Raw genomic sequence first — 24,130 nt, forward strand, 5'->3', positions numbered from 1 at the left:
TTGAAGCAACATCTCAACATCTCAGTTAGGAAGTTAAAGCTTGGTCGCAAATGGTTCTTCCAAATGGACAATGACCCCAAGCATACTTCCAAAGTTGTGGCAAAATGGCTTAAGGACAACAAAGTCAAGGTATTGGAGTGGCCATCACAAAGCCCTGACCTAAAATCCCATAGAGAATTTGTGGGCAGAACTGAAAAAGCATTTGCGAGCAAGGAGGCCTACAAACCTGACTCGGTTACACCAGCTTTGTCAGGAGGAATGGGACAAAATTCACCCAACTTATTGTGGAAATCTTGTGGAAGGCTACCTGAAACGTTTGACCCAAGTTCAACAATTTTAAAGGCAATGATACCAAATACTAATTGAGCGTATGTAAACATCTGACCCACTGGGAATGTGATGAAAGAAATAAAAGCTGAAATAAATCATTCTCTCTACTATTATTCTGACATTTCACATTCTTAAAATAAAGTGGTGATCCTAACTGACCTAAGACAGGGAATTTTAACTAGGATTAAATGTCAGGAATTGCAAAAAACTGAATTTGAATGTAATTCCATTTATACTAGCTTCGAGGCAAGCAACACTGAAGCTTTCATGAGAGCACCAGCTGTTCTGGACGATTGTGTGGTCACGCTCTCCGTAGCCAATATGAGCAAGACCTTTAAACAGGTCAACATTCACAAGGCTGCAGGGCCAAAAGGATTACCAGGGCGTGTACTCATAGCATGCGAGGACCAACTAGCAAGTATCTTCACTGACATTTTTAACTTAGTCCCTTTGCCAAGAATGTGTAGGTAACCTGCCTAAATTACTACCGCCCCGTAGCACTCATGTCGGTATTCATGAAGTGCTTCGAAAGGCTGGTCCTGGATAACATCAATACCGTCATTCCGGAAACCTTAGAGCCACTCCAATTAGCATACCGCCCCAACAAATCCACAGATGACTTAATCTCAATTACACTTCACACTGCCCTTTCCCATCTGGACAATAAAAAACACCTACGGTGGGGCAAAAAAGTATTTAGTCAGCCACCAATTGTGCAAGTTCTCCCACTTAAAAAGATGAGAGAGGCCTGTAATTTTCATCATAGGTACACTTCAACTATGACAGACAAAATGCGGAAAAAAATCCAGAAAATCTCATTGCAGGATTTTTTATGAATTTATTTGCAAATTATGGTGGAAAATAAGTATTTGGTCAACAACAAACAGGCAAGTTTTCTGTCTCACAGACCTGTAACTTCTTCTTTAAGAGGCTCCTCTTTCCTCCACTCGTTACCTGTATTAATGGCATCTGTTTGAACTTGTTATCAGAATAAAAGACACCTGTCCACAACCTCAAACAGTCACATTCCAAACTCCACTATGGCCAAGACCAAAGATCTATCAAAGGACACCAGAAACAAAATTGTAGACCTACACCAGGCTGGGATGACTGAATCTGCAATAGGTAAGCAGCTTGGTTTGAAGAAATCAACTGTGGGAGCAATTATTAGAAAATCGAAGACACACAAGACCACTGATAATCTCCCTCGATCTGGGGCTCCACACAAGATCTCACCCCGTGGGGTCAAAATGATCACAAGAACAGTGAGCAAAAATCCCAGAACCACACGGGGGGACCTAGTGAATGACCTACAGAGAGCTGGGACCAAAGTAGCAAAGCCTACCATCAGTAACACACTACGCCGCCAGGGACTCAAATCCTGCAGTGCCAGACGTGTCCCCCTGCATAAGCCAGTACATGTCCAGGCCCGTCTGAAGTTTGCTGGAGAGCATTTGGATGATCCAGAAGAAGATTGGGAGAATGTCATATGGTCAGATTAAACCAAAATCTAACTTTTTGGTATAAACTCAACTTGTCGTGTTTGGAGGACAAAGAATGCTGAGTTGCATCCAAAGAACACCATACCTACTGTGAAGCATGGGGGTAGAAATATCATACTTTTGGGCTGTTTTTCTGCAATGGGACAAGGACGACTGAACCGTGTAAAGGAAAGAATGAATGGGGCCATGTATCGTGAGATTTTGAGTGAAAACCTCCTTCCATCAGCAAGGGCATTGTAGATGAAACGTGGCTGGGTCTTTCAGCATGACAATGATCCCAAACACACCGCCCAGGTGTGTTTCGTAAGAAGCATTTCAAGGTCCTGTCTCCAGATCTCAACCCCATAGAAAATCTTTGGAGGGAGTTGAAAGTCCGTGTTGCCCAGCAACAGCCCCAAAACATCACTGCTCTAGAGGAGATCTGCATGGAGGAATGGGCCAAAATACCAGCAACAGTGTGTGAAAACCTTGTGCGGACCTCTGTCATTACCAACAAAGGGTATATAACAAAGTATTGAGATAAACTTTTGTTATTGACCAAATACTTATTTTCCACCATAATTTGCAAATAAATTCATTAAAAATCCTACAATATGATTTTCTCGATTTTTTTTCCGCATTTTGTCTGTCATAGTTGAAGTGTACCTATGATGAAAATGACAGGCTTCTCTCATATTTTTAAGTGGGAGAACTTGCACAATTGGTGGCTGACTAAATACTTTTTTGCCCCACTGTATGTGAGAATGCTGTTCATTGACTACAGCTCACGGTTCTCACATAGCTCATCACTAAGCTAAGGACCCTGGGACTAAACACCTCCCTCTACAATTGGATCCTAGATTTCCTGACGGGCTGCTCCGAGGTGGTAAGGGTAGGCAACAACTCATCTGCCGCGCTGATCGTCAACACTGGTGGCCCTCAGGGGTGTGTCCTTAGTCCCCTCCTTTACTCCCTGTTCACCCACAACTGCATAGCCAAACACGACTCCAACACCATCATTAAGTTTGCTGACGACACCACAGTGGTAGGCCTGATCACCAACAATGATGAGACAGCCTATAGGAAGGAGGTCAGAGACCAGACAGTGTGGTGCCAGGACAACAACCTCTCCCTCAATGTGAGCAAGACAAAGGAGCTGATCGCGGACTATAGGAAAAAGCAGGCCGAACAGGCACCATTAACTTAGACAGGGCTGTAGTGGAGCTGTAATGATGTTCATCCGAGGAAGAAGGAGTTGATCAAAGCGCAGCGTGGTACGTGTTCATATTTCCTTTAATTAACTGAACACTAAATACAAAAGAACAAGAGAATAAATTAAAACTGAAATGGTCCCGTATGGTGCAAACATTGAAACAGAAAACAACTACCCACAACCCAAAGTGGGAAAACAGGCTGCCTAAGTATGGTTCTAAATCAGAGACAACAATAGACAGCTGTCTCTGATTGGGAACCAACCCAGGCCAAACACAGAAATACAAAACAAAAACATAGAATGCCCACCCCAACTCAGGCCCTGACCAAACTAAAAAAAGAGACATAAAAAAAGGAACCTCCCCCTCAGGAGGCTGAAAAGATTTGGCTTGGGTCCCCAGATCCTCAAAAAGTTCTACAGCTGCACCATCAAGAGTATCCTGACCAGTTCCATCACCGCCTGATATGATAACTGCTCGGCATCTGACCATAAGGCCCTACAGAGTGTAGTGCGTACGGCCCAGTACATCACTGGGGCCAAGCTTCCTGCCATCCAGGACCTATATACTAGGCAGTGTCAGAGGAAAGACCAAAAAATTGCCAAAGACTCCTGTCACCCAAGTCATAGACTGTTTTCTCTAGGGGTGAAGTGACTATGCATAGTCACTTTACCCCTGCATACATGTACAAATTAACTTGATTAACCTGTACCCCTGCACATTGACTCGGTACTGGTACCCCCTGTATATAGCCTCGTTATTGTGTTACTTTTGATTATTTTTTACTTTAGTTTATTTAGGGCATATTTTCTTAACTCTATTACTTGAACTGCATTGTTGGTTAAGGGCTTGTAAGTAAGCGTTTCACAGTGTTGTATTCGGAGCATGTGACAAATAAGAATTGATTTGATGATCCTCCGCCCGAGGGAGGTGATGCCCCTTGGATAACGTTGAGATGCTGCAGAACGAAGAGGACCTCTTCCATAGCCATTCCCAGTTGAGCCAGCTGGTTGTGGTGTTGGCGAAGTAGGTTTCCCTGTTCGCTGACCATCTAGGAGAAGCCTTGATCAACTGCTGCTTCCATAATATTGAGACGTTATTCTGTAACATAGACGCTGGGAGTCAGGTGCATTTGGAGAGTTTAATAGAGCACGAACAATAAACAGTACAAAAACAGGAGTAGCGCCGGGACATAGGAACAGTCTATAACGGCTGATGGGAAATAACAACAGAGTGCTATAATACGGGAAGTAATCAGGAAGGTGGTAGAGTCCAGGTGTAACTGATGAGGCGCAGGTGTGCGTAATGATGGGTAGCCAGGGTCGGTGGTTCGTAAACTGGAGACATCGAACGCAGGAGGGGAGGATCAGATGTGACAATTGCATTTTACTTTATTTTGTCAATTGTGTATATGCAGGGCTCCCTTGTAAAAGAGACATTTGTCTCAATGGTGACTCCCATTCAGATAAAGGTAAAATAAATCAATATTATACTCACACATTTTGTTTTTTGTTTTCCATATGAAAAGTGTAATTCTGAAGTACATATGACAGTTTGACAGCAGGCTCTGGTGATAAATATGAAAAATAATCACCTTGAAATAGAAAATGCAAGTCTATGGTTCAAATGACTGTATATCCCAGCTCCTACATCGGCTGAAAACATGCCCACCTAGGAAAGCCAACATTATCCTTAAAGGCCCAGTGCAGTCAACATTCATTTTTTCTGTGTTTTATATCATATTATACAACATCTGTTGAAACTAACACTGTACAATTCTGAAAACATTTTATCTGTGTTAATTTATGATAGTTGCTGGTTGAAAATACAATCTACACAACACCTTCTAATCAGCAGGTTTGCATGGGCTGGAGTTTCTGATTTCCATGGTGACATCACCATGCTGTAAATTGACCAATAAAAAAGAGAGTTCCAAACATCTCTGCCAATAACAGCTAGTTTTCAGTTTTCCCCTTCCCACTCAGATCCAGGCAGTCCTTGCGAAATTCTTCCTTGAGATTTTAATGGAAATCTTTTATAGTACGGCACCAAATTTTTACCCAGAAATTATTAGAAATGTATATAAAAACGGCTACATTGGGCCTTTAAACATCTCTGCATGCCTGCCTGCCAGCCTGCCTGCCAGCCTGCCTGCCAGCCTGCCTGCCAGCCTGCCTGCCTGCCTGCCAGCCTGCCTGCCTGCCTGCCTGCCTGCCTGCCTGCCTGCCTGCCTGCCTGCCTATCGGTATACAGAGAACTCTTGCGCTTCCATCTGACCCACTTGCATTTGGCAATGGGATAAGAGAACAGGCTTGGGTCGGGGCCTGCTTTTGAAAAAATCTGAGTAGTCTTGGATGTAACTTCAAACGTCAGCAAGGAAACAAAACAGGCAAAAAACAACAAAGAAACAAACAAACAGCCTCTGAAGAAAAACTGAGCCGTGGAGGTGGATGTTCAGGGTGATTCCAGAGGTTATGTGTGTCTGTGTTTGGGGTGGGGTTGGGGGTGAGGGAGGAAGGGGGGTGTGTGACACAGTGGGCCCAGAGCCATCTATCACGGCCTGGTGTTTGACTCACCAAACGCCTGTACTTGAGCTGCCTTCTCCATTATTCATTGTGTGGAGGGCCTGGGCGAGGCAGACTTTTTATTTTATTTTAGCCAGGTTAATAATGTATACCCACTCTCTCTCACACAGACAGACAGACAGACAGACAGACAGGCAGGCAGGCAGGCAGGCAGAGAGGCAGGCAGGCAGCCTGGTGTGCAGGTGACTGCTACATTACAGTAGGGCTAGACAGAAGCTCAGTTTGTTTGATTTTGGGAAGTAGGTTTTATTTCAGTTTGTTTGATTTAGTCTCCTGTACATTGTGTAATTTACAGATGGTCCCTAACTAGCCCCATAAGGATATCCAAAGTCAACCCAATTTACCACAGGCATTACAATTGGGTCACGTGCAGCTTCACTTCGAATTGATAATTACTTGTGTTCTGCCAGATGTGGGCAGGATTGAAACAAACCTTAATTGACTTTGTGATGCAGTCAAGAACCTTTCACAAAAGTTTCACAAAAAAATATTGTTGACTTGACTTTATTACAAAAATGATCCTATTTACTCTTAGTAGAGTCATATCGATGCCACATAGGCTCTTTTCTAAATGAGAAGTTTGTTTTTAAGCAGTAGGTTTTTGTTCAGTGGTCTAATAAAACTTTTTTGGGGGTTCTGTAAAAATCTACATGCTCCTACAAAGATAGATACGTACCTCGTTTTCAGAATAAGAAGTGTGTGTGGGTAGTAGCATTCATTCAATGATTTGTTTTCTATATGTGCTAATGTGTGTTTTTACGATGTTAAATTGGTAATACATTATTTTGTAATAAATAGAGTCCCCCTATAAATCAACAAACTATCAATAGACTATCAGTGGCTCACCATCTCTCCATATTGATCCAAGTCCTATTTATGGCTGATAACAAATGACGGTGTCACTTCACATCACGACAGATTCACAATAACAAATCACCTCCACAAAGCCCCCAGGGCATCTCTCCAACGACCTTAGCAGCTCTCCATTCTCCCCGTGTCAAAGAGCAGACACAGAGCCTCACACTGGCCAGGCAAGACCCGACCAGGGGTTCGAATCCTTCCGGTAATGTCACCAGTCATGCCCTCACCTCTGCTTTCACATCATATCAATCAACACACATCACACATAACAAGCGTCACAGAGCAATTTCACAGGACAAGTGTTGTGATGTAAGAGAGAATTAGTTGTATGTCTGTGATGAGAAGCTGGGTAAGATTGCAAAATAACAGGCCTCCAAAGGGCTTACTGTGTTTGGACTAAGGATGTAACAAATGGAGAACATTTCTTAACGTTTAAACTGCCATTTTTTTTATGTTTTTCTTTCAAAATTATAATCAAAATCATAAAATTCCACATCAATTCACATTGCAGAATAATGTTCCTATTAAGGGTATATGACTACTAGGGCCGGGCAATGAAGTTCTATCTACCGCGACCCTTTACAGACACAGAACGCAGCTACAGTAACGCGGATAATTTCACTTTTCAGACAACTAAAAAAAGGGTGTCTGTCTCTTTGTTCTATTGTTTCCCTGACAACAATAAACATAGCTGATTTATGTGCTGCTGTGTTGTTTAAGCAGTTTGTTTTATGGTAGGATAGCTAGATGTGCTTTTGTTCTATTAAATATCTTGATAAGTAGCAACATTTAACTAACTTGAAATGACTTTTTTAGGAAAAAGTGGTCTGTGCTAAGGCAGCAGGCAGGCTAGGTTTGAGAGTTCAGGTTGCCAAGTGATGGAAGTTAGGAATTACTTTACAGACAAGTCAAATGCCATTCATGTCTCCAGAGAGGGTGTCTGCGTACAGCTGTAGTGTAGCCTACCCTAAAAACCCATTCATCCCAGCTAGCACAGTGGAACTGGGCTGATTCCGGCTGATAGTGGTGGCACTCGGCTGAGAGTCAGACTCGGCCAACGTCATGTCTGGGTCGCCTTCGGCAGTATTACTTATGGCTAGGATTCGGCCCATGTATTACTTGGGGCTCTGGCAGATTCCGGTGAGATTATCGGCCCATGTATTACTTGGGGCTCTGGCAGATTCCGGTGAGAGTTATCGGCCCATGTATTACTTGGGGCTCTGGCAGATTCCGGTGAGAGTTATCGGCCCATGTATTACTTGGGGCTCTGGCAGATTCCGGTGAGAGTTATCGGCCCATGTATTACTTGGGGCTTGGGCAGATTCCGGTGAGAGTTATCGGCCCATGTATTACTTGGGGCTTTGGCAGATTCCGGTGAGAGTTATCGGCCCATGTATTACTTGGGGCTTGGGCAGATTCCGGTGAGAGTTATCGGCCCATGTATTACTTGGGGCTTTGGCAGATTCCGGTGAGAGTTATCGGCCCATGTATTACTTGGGGTTTGGGCAGATTCCGGTGAGAGTTATCGGCCCATGTATTACTTGGGGCTCTGGCAGATCGGCCCCGGTGAGAGTTATCGGCCCATGTATTACTTGGGGCTTGGGCAGATTCCGGTGAGAGTTATCGGCCCATGTATTACTTGGGGCTTTGGCAGATTCCGGTGAGAGTTATCGGCCCATGTATTACTTGGGGTTTGGGCAGATTCCGTTGAGAGTTATCGGCCCATGTATTACTTGCGGCTTGGGCAGATTCCGGTGAGAGTTATCGGCCCATGTATTACTTGGGGCTTGGGCAGATTCCGGTGAGAGTTATCGGCCCATGTATTACTTGGGGCTTGGGCAGATTCCGGTGAGAGTTATCGGCCCATGTATTACTTGCGGCTTGGGCAGATTCCGGTGAGAGTTATCGGCCCATGTATTACTTGCGGCTTGGGCAGATTCCGGTGAGAGTTATCGGCCCATGTATTACTTGGGGCTTGGGCAGATTCCGGTGAGAGTTATCGGCCCATGTATTACTTGGGGCTTGGGCAGATTCAGGCCCATGATTGGGGCTCAACGTTACTCTCTGGCAGATTATTACACGGGCTGCTTTATATAAATAACATTTCATTATTTATTTTTCCACATTTTTTCATTGTTTCTGTGATAAAAAAAATACAATTAACATTTAAATGAAATTCTTTAAGAATCCTGTGTAGTATTTAAGTATTTTGATACTTTGTCAAGGCATTTGATAAGCATTAAAAACTTTTCAGAAGAAACTTCCCGAGTGGCGCAGCAGTCTAAGACACTGCGTAACAGTGCAAACTGCGTTTCTACAGATGCTGCTTCTAGACCCATGAGGCGACGCACAATTGGCCCAGTGTCATCTGAGTTAGGGTAGGTTTTGGCCGGCCGGTATGTCCTTGTCCCATCTCGCTGAAGTGACTCCTGTGGCGGGCTAGGCGATTGCACAGTGACACGGTCACCAGGTGTATGGTGTTTCCTCCGAGACATGTTTCTTTGTGGGTGGGTATAATTTGCAATGTATAATAGTAATATTTAAAATGACTAAATGGGGTAATTATGTATACATTTATTTACATTTACATCGGGCCGTTTCTGGGGGGATTCTGCTAAGATGCTGGCAAAATCGGCTGAATTCTAGATGACGGAAACGGCTCTATGTACTTGGGCCGGTTCTGGGCAGTCATTCATTTTGATTCCGGGCCGAGTCCGACACCCGATTCCGGGCCGATACAATCAGTTCCGTCCCCCGAGAAGCGGGCTGCTTCTGGGCCGATTTCTCATTGCTAGCTGGGATGCTTGCTCTGGAAATGCGATCAGGAGGGTCCTTAGGGAGGGTTTGATACAATCTCGGAGGGTTTGACACAATCACGGAGGGTTTGACACAATCACAGAGCTTGCGGAGGCCAAATCGAGCTCCATACTGCATCGCTGTGCTTCTCCCAAATGTTTTAACAATGTGGAGGGCTCTGTATAGCTCTGCATTGACTTGATTGGTTGACGGTAGGTTGGGACGAGACGTCCTGTATAAACACAAACTCACTTCCTTGACAACTTTCGACACATCAGCTCTGCTCTGCTCTGACTTCTGCGGAGGCCGCATCACAATAAATGCTATATACGGCCACTGCAGATTTCAGATTGATCATGCAGAGCCTTTAACAGCCAAGCATACACGCAGTAGCCAAGGCGCTTTCAAGGGGCCATCTACCATTATATTATAGGGTAATCGATACAGGCTATACCGGTAGCCTACTGTAATTTCATATTATGAGTGAAAAACATCCTCACCCACTCAGAAACAAAGAGGAGCCTACTTTGTGCTCGCAAGACTGGCCCAAAGATACTTCTGTACTAGGGAGACATCAGTCCCATGAATTGTCTAAACTAGGATATTCTGCATGCATCAGACCGAATACTGAATACACACCTGTGTCATTAACTAAGAGAAAGAGCAGGCAGGCAGGCCAGCTGGAGGGAGAGAGAGGAGGGGCAGGCAGAACCATGTGGATATATCTTGCTAATCTAATCTGCATCTTGCAATGTCTTGTCTTGCATGCCTCACATATTCACCAAAGTAGCATAAAGTTTTCCTCCTCCTCTCTGGTTGAATTTAAATGACACACCTTTCCCAAGGCCTTTATAGCCATATAGTCTGGTTAGGCTAGAACATGGAAAATAATGTTTTGTGATAACAGCACTGTGATTTGAATTGTTTTCTCGTTTAGGGATTTTTCTTGACGTTAAGCATACCAACCTCGTTTAAATATTGTAATGTTTAAACTGTTCACACCCCTAGTTTGGACTAAGATAATGAAGAAGGGTGCTTGGGACCCATGTTGATTTTCTGTATTGTACATCCACTGTGATGGACGTTCTTACTCATTGTAAGCCTTGCCACACATGATGTTACATGGTTGAGCATTCAATGCTAGTGCAGATACTATGTCAAACCTACTGTTTCATTCAATCCCTATTGGTGACAAGCAAAGAACAACATTGAAATAACAACATCATTTTGTTTATCAGGGGTAGGCAATTGTTTGTGTTTGTTTTTTGTTTTGTTTGTCCATGAAGCTTTGCATCAGGGCTTAGTTTGATCCTGACCAATCAAATGTGGTCTTATATCCCAGCTTCCTGATGAGTCTCATTGACTTCTGTTCCCCTTTTCCAGCACCCGGGAACAGAAAACGACAGCCTAATGTATTTTTAGATGTTCGATGTTGGTGTGTGATGTCTGTTAGAAAGTGAGACTCTACATGTATCTCAGTCTATGCCGCTCTGACATTGCTCGTCCATTTACATATTTTTCATACCATTCCATTACTTAGATGTGTGTGTATTAGGTATGCGTTGTGAAATTGTTAGATATTACTTGTTAGACATTGCAACACGGTTGGAGCTAGAAACACAAGCATTTCGCTACACTCGTAATAACATCTGCTAAACACACGCATGTGACCAATAACATTTGATTTGATTTGGATTAAGGCATATCTTGGAACAGTGTGCACTGGAGTACTGACACATCCTGTCGCCTGGCCCCGAGCCCTACGCTCCGCGCTGCTTTTCAGGCCAAGACCATGAAGCCTCCGCCACTCACTAATTGAATGACACTAATATGTGCCAATTCACAAATAGGAACACCTATGAATGTGTGTGATAAAGAGACCAACTTATACTTCTTCACACTAAATATGTTAGCATGTTGTACTTAAAGGGAACTGTTACAATGACCTTGTTTACAGCAAAGAGAGGATAACTAACAGAACTGTTACAATGACCTTGTTTACAGCAAAGAGAGGACAACTAACAGAACTGTTACTATGACCATGTTAACAGTAAAGAGAGGAAAACTACCCAGTTAGCAGTGAGCACTCGGGAGGCCGGCGTCCCTCCAGTTCGAGCGACATGAGACTCTTTTTTTGCCCATCTACTTCATTCACCCCCGAAATGCCGCTTTGTAAAGCGGCAGCCGTTCTCCTGCCATTCACTTGCCGTTTTCCTCACACAAAACATTCGGTGGTGATAAATACAAACAATTCAACCGATCTTTAATTCCAGTGTTTTATTTTATGAAATCCAGCTAATGGCTACTATCAAGGCATCAAGACAGGTCTGAAAACACAATGAAGCAAAGGAGGTAACAAGGATAACTTACTGGTGAAGGCTTTTCGGCTTCTTCTGTGGTGTTTAAGTGTGTGAGGAGGTTTAAGGAGGAACCATTTGTATTGCTTCAAATACAGTATAGTATATTAAATCAATGGCAAAAATGTAGGCTATTTTTGGTCATAATCATGATATCATGAATCTACTTGAACTGTAAATGATTAGGTGTATCACTTTGAGTCATCTTCTAGGATTTTAGATGCAGTTTGGCCACATGTGGTTGTATTGTGTTTTTAAATTGGCAAAAAAATCGAATCATATTAAAATCACAACACATGTAAGGTATTTATAGAAACAACAGAATCAACTTGCAGCCTCTGGCTGTCTGTGATTAGCTGGAAGGTGACAGGCCCAATTTGAGGTTAGAGAAATTCCTTGCCATTGTCTTTCAAATTAACTCATGTCTAGATGGCTTGCCTAGGGCTTATAACTGTCCTCTGAGTGGGGGATAAACGCCAGAGATGCAAAAGTGGCCTGCCAAGGGCTTATAGCGGACCTACTGTATGAGTGGAGGCTACCCACCAGAGATGCAAATCACGTTTTGAATGACAAACTCCCCTCGCCCGCTGGCAGTAGGAAATTATAGTTTTGGTTGCAGGGAAAGCGGAAAATAGCAAGCGGGAGGAATTTTTTGCATACTGGGAAACAGCACTGTTAATATGACCATGTTAACAGCAAATATGGCACGTCATACTGTACTTTGTAAAGGCCCTTTGGATTAATATTCACAGGTTGTCATTTATTGGAGGTAGCTCTGCAGGGTAGTCATCAAATCTGATTTTAAACCTAACCTTAACCACATTGCTAACTCTAATGGCTAACCCTAGCCTTAAATGAAGAACCAGAATATATTGTTTTACAATAGGTCTATAGCCATTGTTGACTTTGCAGCTGGGCCATCTTGTGGAAACCGCTTAGTTCTGCCTCTTGGGCAAGACTCATGACAATAAACGTCAACCTGCTACTTTTTGAAGGCCCTTTGGATTAATGGTCAGTGAAATACTTGGCTTAATAGGGTGTCAAAATGAATCATGTGCAGTATTCTTTGAAATGACATATGCTGTACCATACGTACTGTACCACCAAGCAGGGGCTGATGTCATAGACCTTCATAGTTCCAGAATGTACTGATGATGGCAGCCATTTTGGTGAAGCAGGAATCCAAACTAGTCTAATTGGAATGCATAGAGTTATAGAGTTCTAGAGTAGAGTTCTAATAGAGTAGAATAGTAGAATAGTAGAATAGAGTTCTAATTCCTAATACTACAGTACAATGTATTTGACTCTGACACCCTAGGACAGGTGAGTGATGGCCATAGCAGCTGGGGATTCAAACTCAGCCTGGTGTATGCAGCCCATTTGACAGATAGATCTGCACAGTATGACAGATATAGAATATAGATTTACACAGTAACAGGGAGTGTGGTGTGGGTCTTACTTTGAGATGGATCTTTTGGAATAAACAACACTCTATCTATGTTGTGTAATTAATCACTAAATCTTCTTCTGGTTTTGTAGCCCAGCAGCCAGGTCAGACTGACTGAGGTTTTTACACACTGCCTGTGTCATAAATAGCTGCAAATCCTAGTTTAATCTGTAGTGTCCATTAATATGAACTAACACCCTGCTATCTCCCCTGTTTACAGGTCACGCGATAGTGCTGTCTGTCCTGGATCTGAAGACTTGGTGTCATCAGTCATTTCTTCCTTGACAGAAACCACGGGGTCTTCTTGGATGTGAGAACTATGTATTGAATGATTTTGGGAAGGAACGAGGGACCAGTAAGGGAACATGGAAAACTCCTGATATTCTACTGAACGGATGCAGAGCAGAGACTTGACCTGGAAATAACATAGAACCACCTATCCAGACAACTGGACTACTGATTACATCCAATTCCTAGCCGTTATTGTATCACCCACCAAATTCCTGTTTGTGTTTTTTCCTCCAACGGACTACTACAGTAGGAGATCCAACCTGCAAGGTATTTATTAATTAAAAAGACATACTGTGGATTACGCAAGCGAGATAAACCTTAATTCGAAACATGTGACGTGACATTTTCAAAATGTTCCTCTTTTTGTCACTGAGAGCTCAGTGACTCCAAAACAATGTGTCTGTGTTCGAGATCGATTTTAGATCATAAGCATTTCCATTCCTTTTTAGCTTTATGAATCAGATGTCTCTTCTTTTTAAGGTTTTTGATTTGGAAAAAAAATATGAAGTGTTTTTGAGAACTTGAGACATCAAAGGAGATGGCACAGTAGAAAAAACTGTTCTAACCTCTAAGTTTCAGTGTTTTGAATTAAAAGACACCATCCCACTGGGCACAGACTTCACTTCAACATCTATTCCATGTCCGTTAAACGTAATTTCATTGATTGGACGTGTAAACAATGTTGATTTAACCAGTGTGTGCCCAGTGGGATTGTTTCACCAAACCAATTAAAATGACATAAGCTCCAACTGTTTTACTAACTGTTTTACTATCTGTTTTTAAAAGCCTGGTGACCAACATTGAGTAAAAGTGTCAGTATTATCTCAATAAACCTATTTCAAAAGGATAACACTGGGTGAAAAGGGGTTTGGTTTTGTATCATAGTTTCAAACGTCTCTGCAACACAATAGATTTTACAACATTGCTGAGGCCACCATCGCAAGACCATCAAATACTGTAAAGCCAAAATAAAAAGCAAAGAATTTCAACACCCCTATTGTGCATATAAACCCCCACAGTACAAGCACAAAATGTAATAAAAAATATAAAAAACCATTCCATGCACTTGTTTGTGCTATATCACAGTAGTGTAGTACTGAATGTTAATGTTACTGTGAGGCAGGATATCAACAACACTAAAAGTGGTCATTCTGACATGGTCCTGTCATGGGGGTTGATGACGCATTGTGAAACAGAGGTCAGAATGGGAAACCAGGAACTGCATGAAAAGGACCTACTGCACTGACGTCATATAGCACCTCTCCCACAGGTAGCCTAGCAGTTAAGGGTGTTTTGCCAGTAACCTAAAGATATCCCCTTTCATTGCATTCTCTGGGAATCCATATGCATGAACTCAGATTACATGAAAAAAGTCCTGTTTATGTCACAGTCCCAGACAACCTCTGTGGGACTTGTCTTGTGCAAGGTTAATGATGTTAGCATACGATAATTGTCCAGTATCCACACTGGAACTAATTTACAATTAGCCAGTCCTGCAAATAGTGGACTAATTGAAGTGGAAGAGCGCTGATCATTAATTCAGAGTTGTATTAATTTAGAGTTGTATTAATTTAGAGTTGTGTTAATTCAGAGTTGTGTTAGTTCAAAGTTGTGTTAATTCAGAGTTGTGTTAATTCAAAGTTGCGTTAATTCAGAGTTGCATTAATCCAGAGTTGTATACATGGCACTGTTTTTCCTCTGGTCTTCACCCCACCCCGCCTTCTGAAGAGCGTGTTTGTGCTTTTTATGAAGAAATTCACACATCGAAAAGAAATACATTAAAAACAATAGTAGACCTTGATTGTGGTATAAGTGATATAAGAACACCAAATAAATTAAATAAAGACATGTTTTAAGGGTAACCAAAACAAGTACTGTAAAATGGACCATTCGGGTTAGTTTCTTAAACCAACTGCTGGCGTTTTTTTTGCCATTTAGTGAGTTCCCTGTTTAGTGAGTAGCCCATTACCCTGCCCTCTACCAAAGCCGTTCAATGAAAGCCCTTTTGCACAAAGATGCTCTTTCCTTCTGAGCGATTTCCTGTTAAGAAGCCACCTCCGAGAAATCCCCAAAACGTTGTTAGTGCATGTCATTAAAAGCTTACAGAAAATAAACCGGAATTCAAGACGTACAGTCTCGAGCAGGGGTGGAACTGGATGGAGAGCAGAGAAAGAGAGAGAGAGTGGGGGGGGGGGCTAGCTGCAATAGAGAAGAGAAGGCTTAGTCCTGCCTGCTGAACCTTCTGACTGTTTGTGTTGCAGCCTTAATCTGTGGGGGCCAAGGGCGAATGGCACACTCTTCCATTTCCACACCGATATATACTGCGGCCATTGTAATTTTTGATGTTATTATCAACATGCAGCTCTATTCCCCTCCCTGTGGAAACCAAATACAGGTTAGAGGCAGGCAGGCTGCTCACAGGAAACACAGAGATACGGAGGACACAGATGGAGCTGTGTTGAATTTGCTCCTATGGCTTTCCTAACCCCAGCACACCCCATAATATTATGATATGTAACCTTATAATGTGGGGTTCTGCTTCTGCTGGTATGATAAGGATGATTGGGACATGTAGATACATATATATGGTTCCCGGGTATAAATTGGTGACAATATGTATGGAAATTCCTGTTTGTCTGTGATGCCGCTCTGATGGTAGCGTCTGGTACATCAGTGACAGATTTGATGAAGCATAAAGGTACTTGTGTAACAGCTGTAAGTCTTGGTGTGGGAGTGGTTGGATGGTGCATTTAGAGATGGCAGTTCACTAAATGTTTAGTGGAAAGGAATAACTCTTAGGGAATATAAACTCGGAAAATATACTGATCACAAAATACAAACGCAACATGTTAAGTGTTGGTCCCATGTTTCATGAGATGAAATAAAAGATCCCAGAAATGTTCCATATGCACAAAAAGCGTATTTCTCACAAATGTTGTGCACAAATTTGCTAACATCCCTGTTTGTGAGCATTTTATCCTTTGTTAAAATAGTTCCTCCACCTGACAGATGTGACATATCAAGAATTTGATTAAACAGCATGATAATAATGGTGGGGACAATAAATATGCAGTTTTATCACACAACACAATGCCACAGATGTCTCAAGTGTTGAGGGAGTATGTAATTGTCATGCTGAGTGCAAGAATGTCCACCAGAGCTGTTGTCAGAGATGTAATGTTCATTTCTCTACCATAAGCCGCCTCCAACGACATTTTAGAGAATTTGGCAGTACGTCCAACCGGCCTCAACTGCAGACCACGTGTAACCACGCCAGCCCAGGACCTCCACTCTGACTTCTTCACCTGCGGGATCATCTGAGGGGGTGGAGTGGGGTGCTGGGGAGAATTTTTGTCTGTAACAAAGTAATCATTCTGATTAGCTGGGCATGGCTCCCCACTGCGCCCTTGCCGAGTCATGTGAAAACCATAGATTAGGGTCTAATAGATTTATATAAATTGACTGATTTCCTTATATTAACTGTAACTCAGCAAAAATCTTTGAAATTGTTGCATGTTGCGTTTATATAACTATACTTTAGAGCAGATGCTTAATCTCTATTTGTACTCCGCCGTCTTCACGGCCAGACAATTGTCTGTTACAGGCTATCACTCATTTAACTCAAGTATTCACCTACACAAAAATTACACCTGAAATTAAGTTCTTTGTGCCATTTTGCTATTCAATGTTTCAGTAACTCATGTTTATTTACATTCATGAATTACTGTATGTGTGAGAATGCAGCTCATCTGTTGCTAAAAGTAGCTCCATCAAGTTCATCAAGTCAATGTGAAGACAAACTCACAGTGTATTTTTACCTTACTGCACATCATCATTTCCAGTAGACCTACTGGTATTTATGGAAACCAAAAAGCCCTTTATCATAATGCAACACAATACAGCATTTCCAGACTCTCTTCAGGCCGGGGCTTCAGTCATCCAGGGCATTTAATATTTTGTCTGTCAGTTGAAACAGTACATTCACCACAGGATTCTCCGGATGATGGACACAATTAATTAAGTATACATTTTAGGAGAGACATGCTCTCAAAGACCAGACCGTGGGGAATAGAGCGATATGGGGTGATACGTTTAGTGATCCAGGTTGACTCTTGTTTGGTTAGAAATCATTAAATTACTGTAATGACTAATATCTCGTTCCTGCATGCAATACGCCAGAGACCACCAAGGATTTTATAAAGAGCTCGCAATGAAGAACAAACACTGAACGGCTCAGAGAAGGGCTACGTGATTATACAGAGTAATTCAAAAGTGCATTAATAAAACAATACAGAAACATTCCTAAATTGTTTGAGATAAAGGCAATTTCCATAATTCATTAAGATTAATCAGACGGCATCCCACTGTGGCGTTCGGTAGAAGAGAAAGAGGACACATGAAACCGGTCCCAGAGAAAGGCCCTTTCAATCTACTAACAATGATTTGAATCTACCCTTGGATAGGAGAATGAACCTGTTCTGCACTATGACATCCCGGACGTATTAAAACACAATCCTTCAGTAATTTACCTTTATGTGCTCTAATATTCTATTAACACTGGAAAGCCTTTTCACAAATGAATCCTCTGGGTTTTGCATATCAAGGCATAAAAGGCTTTCAACGAAAGCTTGAGAGCAAGAAATAATTTCAGGGTGTTTTGAAAACCACAGCTTGAATCTAAGAATGTTATTGACATTTCGAAAAGACACTCAAGAGTTCTCAAGCCGGTAACCTTGTCACAGAAAATAAAAATCTGACTAGAGGAGTGGAGTTTTTGTTTGTGCCATATTCACTGCAGTATTTGCTGAGCTTTTGCAATGAATGGATGTCCTTTGTCTGCAAGGATGCTAAATGGTCAAATGTGTCATATGTTTAAGAGATCCTACATTTAAGAAGTTAAGGCTTACTATGTTGTTAACAGCATAGTCCAGTGCACAGCTGGATAGTTGAGTTTAGGCTTAGGTTTAGGCTTAGGCTTACTAAATCAAATCAAATGGTATTTGTCACATACACACGGTTAGCAGATGTTAATGCGAGTGTAGCGTAATACTGTGCACTTTCTTAGGCCTGTCTGAATATGATTGCAGTACTATCACTATTATAGCAGTACCTTTCGTGTATGTTCATCAGCCCAATACGCATGGAGATCTCCAAAAACATATATGATTGAAGCTCTGTTGATTAAATAGGTCTATGAAGGAGAATACCTCATTTATAAACAGAAAAACGAATAGCTAAGTAACTAGTAGCGAACTACCACACTTGACTTTAAGAGACACATGAACAAGAAACACTAGGCTCCAGCTACATAAACACCATCTGGTGAGTTTGTTGAGGCTGCACCTTGACAGGATGAATTAGTCTGAAAAACTGTCAGATACATGGAACAGAATTAGATTTTCTCACCTCGTAATGAAATCTGACTGAGTGTAATGAAAAACCATTGGATCTTGAAAACACTTGAGATGAACTGTAGAAGTCTGCCTATGAAGAAAGTTCCTCCTACATGTTGATCTAATTGTTTGGCCTCTCTCTCCGTTCTCAATATCTCACCATGTCTTCCCCATATCATCTAAATTGGATGTTTTCCCTAATTCACTTTAGGTGGGAATTTGATGTTATTCTGATGGTTGTTTTGTGTTCTTCTCGTCAGAATAAGCAATTTAGTTTGAAGTGAGGCAGCTCCACTTCTCTCTCTGCTATGACCTGCAGCACAATGGGATTATTGTGCTCGGGGCCAAGGCATAGCGGCTGGCATTTTAATATCAAACTATTCCTGTATGCCTGTACCTGACACTTCCTCCTCTTCATGTTCCTCACGCTTGCCTGGACTGAGACTATTCATCGTGTGTATCACACAACATGGCCCTCAAGCAGCTACATCCAGTCAGTCATTCACACTGTATGTTCCCCCTTTCAAAGGATTTTCTCTACCTGCTCTGGACAACTCCTCTCCTTGCGTACACTAATGATGGATTCAGGAGGAAGTAGGTGACAGCTGATTATACAGGCCCTCACTCATCGATTTTGCCCTTTCCATGACACATAATGAATGGATGAATCTGTCCAACTAGGTTCGATGGAGCCTTTCCCTCCCATTGTGTTACTGTAGAGGTCCCGTATCCTTGTGTCCGAATATACTGTTGTCTGTCAGTCTGGCATTAGTGCTGGCCAGCGCGTCTGTTTCTGTTAGGAATCCTCATCATAGACTCTCTCCACTCCCACACTGCATTATCACAATGCCCAGGGGTCATAACAAAGGGCCTGCTGTAATTTAAAAAGGAAATTATATTTTGTGATAGTTACTGAGACAGATGGAAAGTGGGAAGATCAGAGAGAGATAGGGGAGGAGGACAGAAAATAGGAAAGTAACACTTCTCTCCTTGCAACCTGTGAACAGGTTAATGGGAGGGAGACTTGAAAGAGCTAATGCCTATCAGGACGGGGCAAGAGGAAGAGAGGGAGAGGGAGAGAGAGAGGGGGAAAGAGGGTGTGAGGGGGAGAGAGAGAGAAGGAGGGGAAGGAAAAGAGAGAGGGAGGGGGAGAGATGGAGTAAGGGAGGGGGAGAGAGGGGGAGCGAGACAGGGAGGGAGAGGGAAAGAGAGAGAGAGAGAGATAGAGGGAGGGAGGGGGAGAGAGCGAGAGGGGTAGAGAGAGCAGGAAAGAGAGAGGGAGGGAAAGCAGGAAAGAGAGTGAGGGAAAGGGAAAGAGAGAGCGAGGGAGAGGGAGGGAGAGAGGGAGAGAGGCACGAAATGACATTCTGATGTATTTCTGTCTTTTTTCCATCCTTGGCCCCATTTTTTTGATGCGTGTGCATTTGGACAAGTTACCGTAGCATATTTTGGGTTGGGTCCAATGAGGCAGTTAACGATTCTGGGGAAATTAAAGATTAATTTCCAAAGTTACCCTTTGATGAGGTCAATGGCCCATCATTTAGAAGATGGCAGAAGATTGATGACGATTAGAACAAACTGAAAATGTATCTCATCATATGTTCTCTCACCTGTTTCAGTCATAGACGAGTTGTTTTTGTTTGTTATCATCACTGGCATGGTCAGTCAGGCTGATGTGTAGCTATTCAATTGGAGACTGAAATCACAGGGAAGCAGTGGAACTTGAAGCTATAGCTCCATGCTGGTTCTCCCTGACTGAACACTGCAGTGTGCACAGCGTCTTCCCTCCAATACAGACGGCCAGGCTCTCGTTACATAAGCTTGGCAGGGATCTGAGAAGATATCTGTTCTTGCTTTTGATGTAATTTGCAGAGATAGCATGTGTCCACATTTCAAACAAAATCGACTCTCGTAGAAGATTATATCACCTCCACAGTTCATTTTAAAAATGCTGTTTTATTAGAGGGGTGAAACAAGAGATACTTTTAAGGGAAGATAAGGTCTGGAAGAAAATTGGGGCTTGTAGAATGTCTAATTTGTTTCTCTCTTGTTTGATTCTTCATCAGATATATATTTTTTAATGACATTGAACTTCTTGAACTACTTCTAAAACACTTGAGGCAGCTTGCCACCCTATCATAACCATATGGTATTACTGTACATGTAAACAAGTGGACCTTGATGATGAGCACAAACAATTAATCAAAGTAAATAAGAAAAGCTCACCATGGTTTCCACAGCCAGAGTGATTTAAAATTATTTTCCAACTGAGGTACTGGGGAACCTCCTCTAACAGATGTTCCAAACTAATTATCTATTGTAGCGCAGATCTCACATATCCCTGAATCCCATCCTGTGGGAGGCTGGTCATCTGTGTTTCATATCCTTGGCTCTGTCTCCGGTTCTCCTGTTACCTGGGGCACTCCCCTCCATCTGTACAAGGGAACCAGAAGCACTGAGTCTAGCCTACCAGCAACACACTCAGCTACCTGCAGTCTACTATATACAGTGCCTTCAGAAAGTACTTATACCCCTTGACTTTTTCCACATTTTGTTGTGTTACAGCCTGCATTTAACATTTATAAAATGGAGATTTTGTTCAGATGTATTTTTTCATTTTTTTTACAAATTAGTAATAAATTAAAAGTTGAAATGTCTTGAGTCAATAAGTATACAAGTCTAAATAAGTTCATGGTCCTGTATTTGGCTCCATCCATCTTCCCATCAATTTTAACCATCTTCCCTGTCCCTGCTGAAGAAAAGCAGGCCCAAACCATGATGCTGCCACCACCATGTTTGACAGTGGGGATGGTGTGGTCAGGGTGATGAGCTGTGTTGCTTTTACGCCAAACATAACGTTTTGCATTGTTGCCAAAAAGTTCAATTTTGGTTTCATCTGACCAGAGCACCTTCTTCCACATTTGGTTTGGTGTGTCTCCTAGGTGGCTTGTGGCAAACTTTAAACGACACCTTTTATGGATATCTTTAAGAAATGGCTTTCTTCTTGCCACTCTTCCATAAAGGCCAGATTTGTGCAATATACGACTGATTGTTGTCCTATGGACAGAGTCTCCCACCTCAGCTGTAGATCTCTGCAGTTCATCCAGAGTGATCATGGGCCTCTTGGCTCCATCTCTGATCAGTCTTCTCCTTGTATGAGCTGAAAGTTTAGAGGGACAGCCAGGTCTTGGTAGATTTGCAGTGGTCTGATACTCCTTCCATTTCAATATTATCGCTTGCACAGTGCTCCTTGGGATGTTTAAAGCTTGGGAAATCTTTTTGTATCCAAATCCGGCTTTAAACTTCTTCACAACAATATTTCGGACCTGCCTGGTGTGTTCCTTGTTCTTCATGATGCTCTCTGCGCTTTTAACGGACCTCTGAGACTATCACAGTGCAGGTGCATTTATACGGAGACTTGATTACACACAGGTGGATTGTATTTATCATCATTAGTCATTTAGGTCAACATTGGATCATTCAGAGATCCTCACTGAACTTCTGGAGAGAGTTTGCTGCACTGAAAGTAAAGGGGCTGATTAATTTTGCACGCCCAATTTTTCAGTTTTTGATTTGTTAAAAAAGTTTGAAATATCCAATAAATGTCGTTCCACTTCATGATTGTGTCCCACTTGTTGATTCTTCACAAAAAAATACAGTTTTATATCTTTATGTTTGAAGCCTGAAATGTGGCAAAAGGGCGCAAAGTTCAAGGGGGCCGAATACTTTCGCAAGGCACTGTATATGAATGAGTGATGGTACAGAGCGGCATAGGCAAGATACAGTAGATGGTATTGAGTACAGTATATACATATGAGATGAGTATGTAAACAAAGTGGCATAGTTAAAGTGGCTAGTAATACATGTATTACATAAAGATTCAGTAGATGATATAGCGTACAGTATATACGTATACCTATAAGATGAATAATGTAGGGTATGTAAACATTATATTGGGTAGCATTGTTTAAAGTGGCTAGTGATATATTTTATATCATTTCCCATCAATTCCCATTATTAAAGTGGCTTGAGTTGAGTCAGTGTGTTGGCAGCAGCCACTCAATGTTAGTGGTGGCTGTTTAACAGTCTGATGGCATTGAGATAGAAGCTGTTTTTTAGTCTCTCGGTCCCAGCTTTGATGCACCTGTACTGACCTCGCCTTCTGGATGATAGCAGGGTGAACAGGCAGTGGCTCGGGTGGTTGTTATCCTTGATGATCTTTATGGCCTTCCTGTAACATCGGGTGGTGTAGGTATCCTGGAGGGCAGGTAGTTTGCCCCCGGTGATACGTTATGCAGACCTCACTACCCTCTGGAGAGCCTTACGGTTGTGGGCGGAGCAGTTGCCGTACCAGGCGGTGATACAACCCGACAGGATGCTCTCGATTGTGCATCGGTAGAAGTTTCTGAGTGCTTTTGGTGACAAGCCAAATTTCTTCAGCCTCCTGAGGCGCTGCTGCGCCTTCTTCACGATGCTGTTTGTGTGGGTGGACCAATTCAGTTTGTCTGTGATGTGTACGCTGAGGAACTTAAAACTTACTACCCTCTCCACTACTGTTCCATCGATGTGGATAGTGTGTGTTCCCTCTCCCTCTTCCCTCTGTTCCCTCTGCTGTTTCCTGAAGTCCACAATCATCTCCTTAGTTTTGTTGACGTTGAGTGTGAGGTTTCATTCCTGACACCACACTCCGAGGGCCCTCAACACCTCCCTGTAGGCCGTCTCGTCGTTGTTGGTAATCAAGCCTACCACTGTTGTGTCTTCCACAAACTTGATGATTGAGTTGGAGGCGTGCGTGGCCACGCAGTCGTGGGTGAACAGGGAGTACAGGAGCGGGCTCAGAACACACCCTTGTGGGGCCCCAGTGTTGAGGATCCGCGGTGTGGAGATGTTGCTGCCTACCCTCACCACCTGGGGGCGGCCCGTCAGGAAGTCCAGTACCCAGTTGCACAGGGCAGGGTTGAGACCCAGGGTCTCGAGCTTGATGACGAGCTTGGAGGGCACTATGGTGTTAAATGCTGAGCTGTAGTCGATGAACAGCATTCTCACATAGGTATTCCTCTTGTCCAGATGGGTTAGGGCAGTGTGCAGTGTGGTTGAGATTGCATCGTCTGTGGACCTATTTGGGCGGTAAGCAAATTGGAGTGGGTCTAGGGTGTCAGGTAGGGTGGAGGTGAAATGGTCCTTGACTAGTCTCTCAAAGCACTTCATGATGACGGAAGTGAGTGCTACGGGGCGGTAGTCGTTTTGCTCAGTTACCTTAGCTTTCTTGGGAACAAGAACAATGGTGGCCCTCTTGAAGCATGTGGGAACAACAGACTGGGATAGGGATTGATTGAATATGTCCGTAAACACACCAGCCAGCTGGTCTGCGCATGCTC

The 24,130-nt window shown here is 42.8% G+C and overlaps 1 protein-coding gene across 2 annotated transcripts in view; it reads left to right on the plus strand.

Moving 5' to 3' along the window:
- LOC135527959 (chemokine-like protein TAFA-2) overlaps positions 1 to 14,319 on the plus strand; it is a 190,870-nt gene extending 176,551 nt beyond the window's left edge. For both annotated transcript variants that reach the window (XM_064956662.1, XM_064956671.1), the window contains exon 5: positions 13,289 to 14,319. Coding sequence is in view for 1 of the 2 variants with exons in the window: in XM_064956671.1 (XP_064812743.1) it covers positions 13,289 to 13,300 (12 nt within the window). In the remaining variant the exon portion in view is untranslated. The remainder of the gene's footprint in view (positions 1 to 13,288) is intronic.
- Positions 14,320 to 24,130: the final 9,811 nt, after the last annotated feature.

This window comes from Oncorhynchus masou, chromosome 5 (genome assembly GCF_036934945.1).
Source record: "Oncorhynchus masou masou isolate Uvic2021 chromosome 5, UVic_Omas_1.1, whole genome shotgun sequence".
NCBI lineage: Eukaryota > Metazoa > Chordata > Actinopteri > Salmoniformes > Salmonidae > Oncorhynchus > Oncorhynchus masou.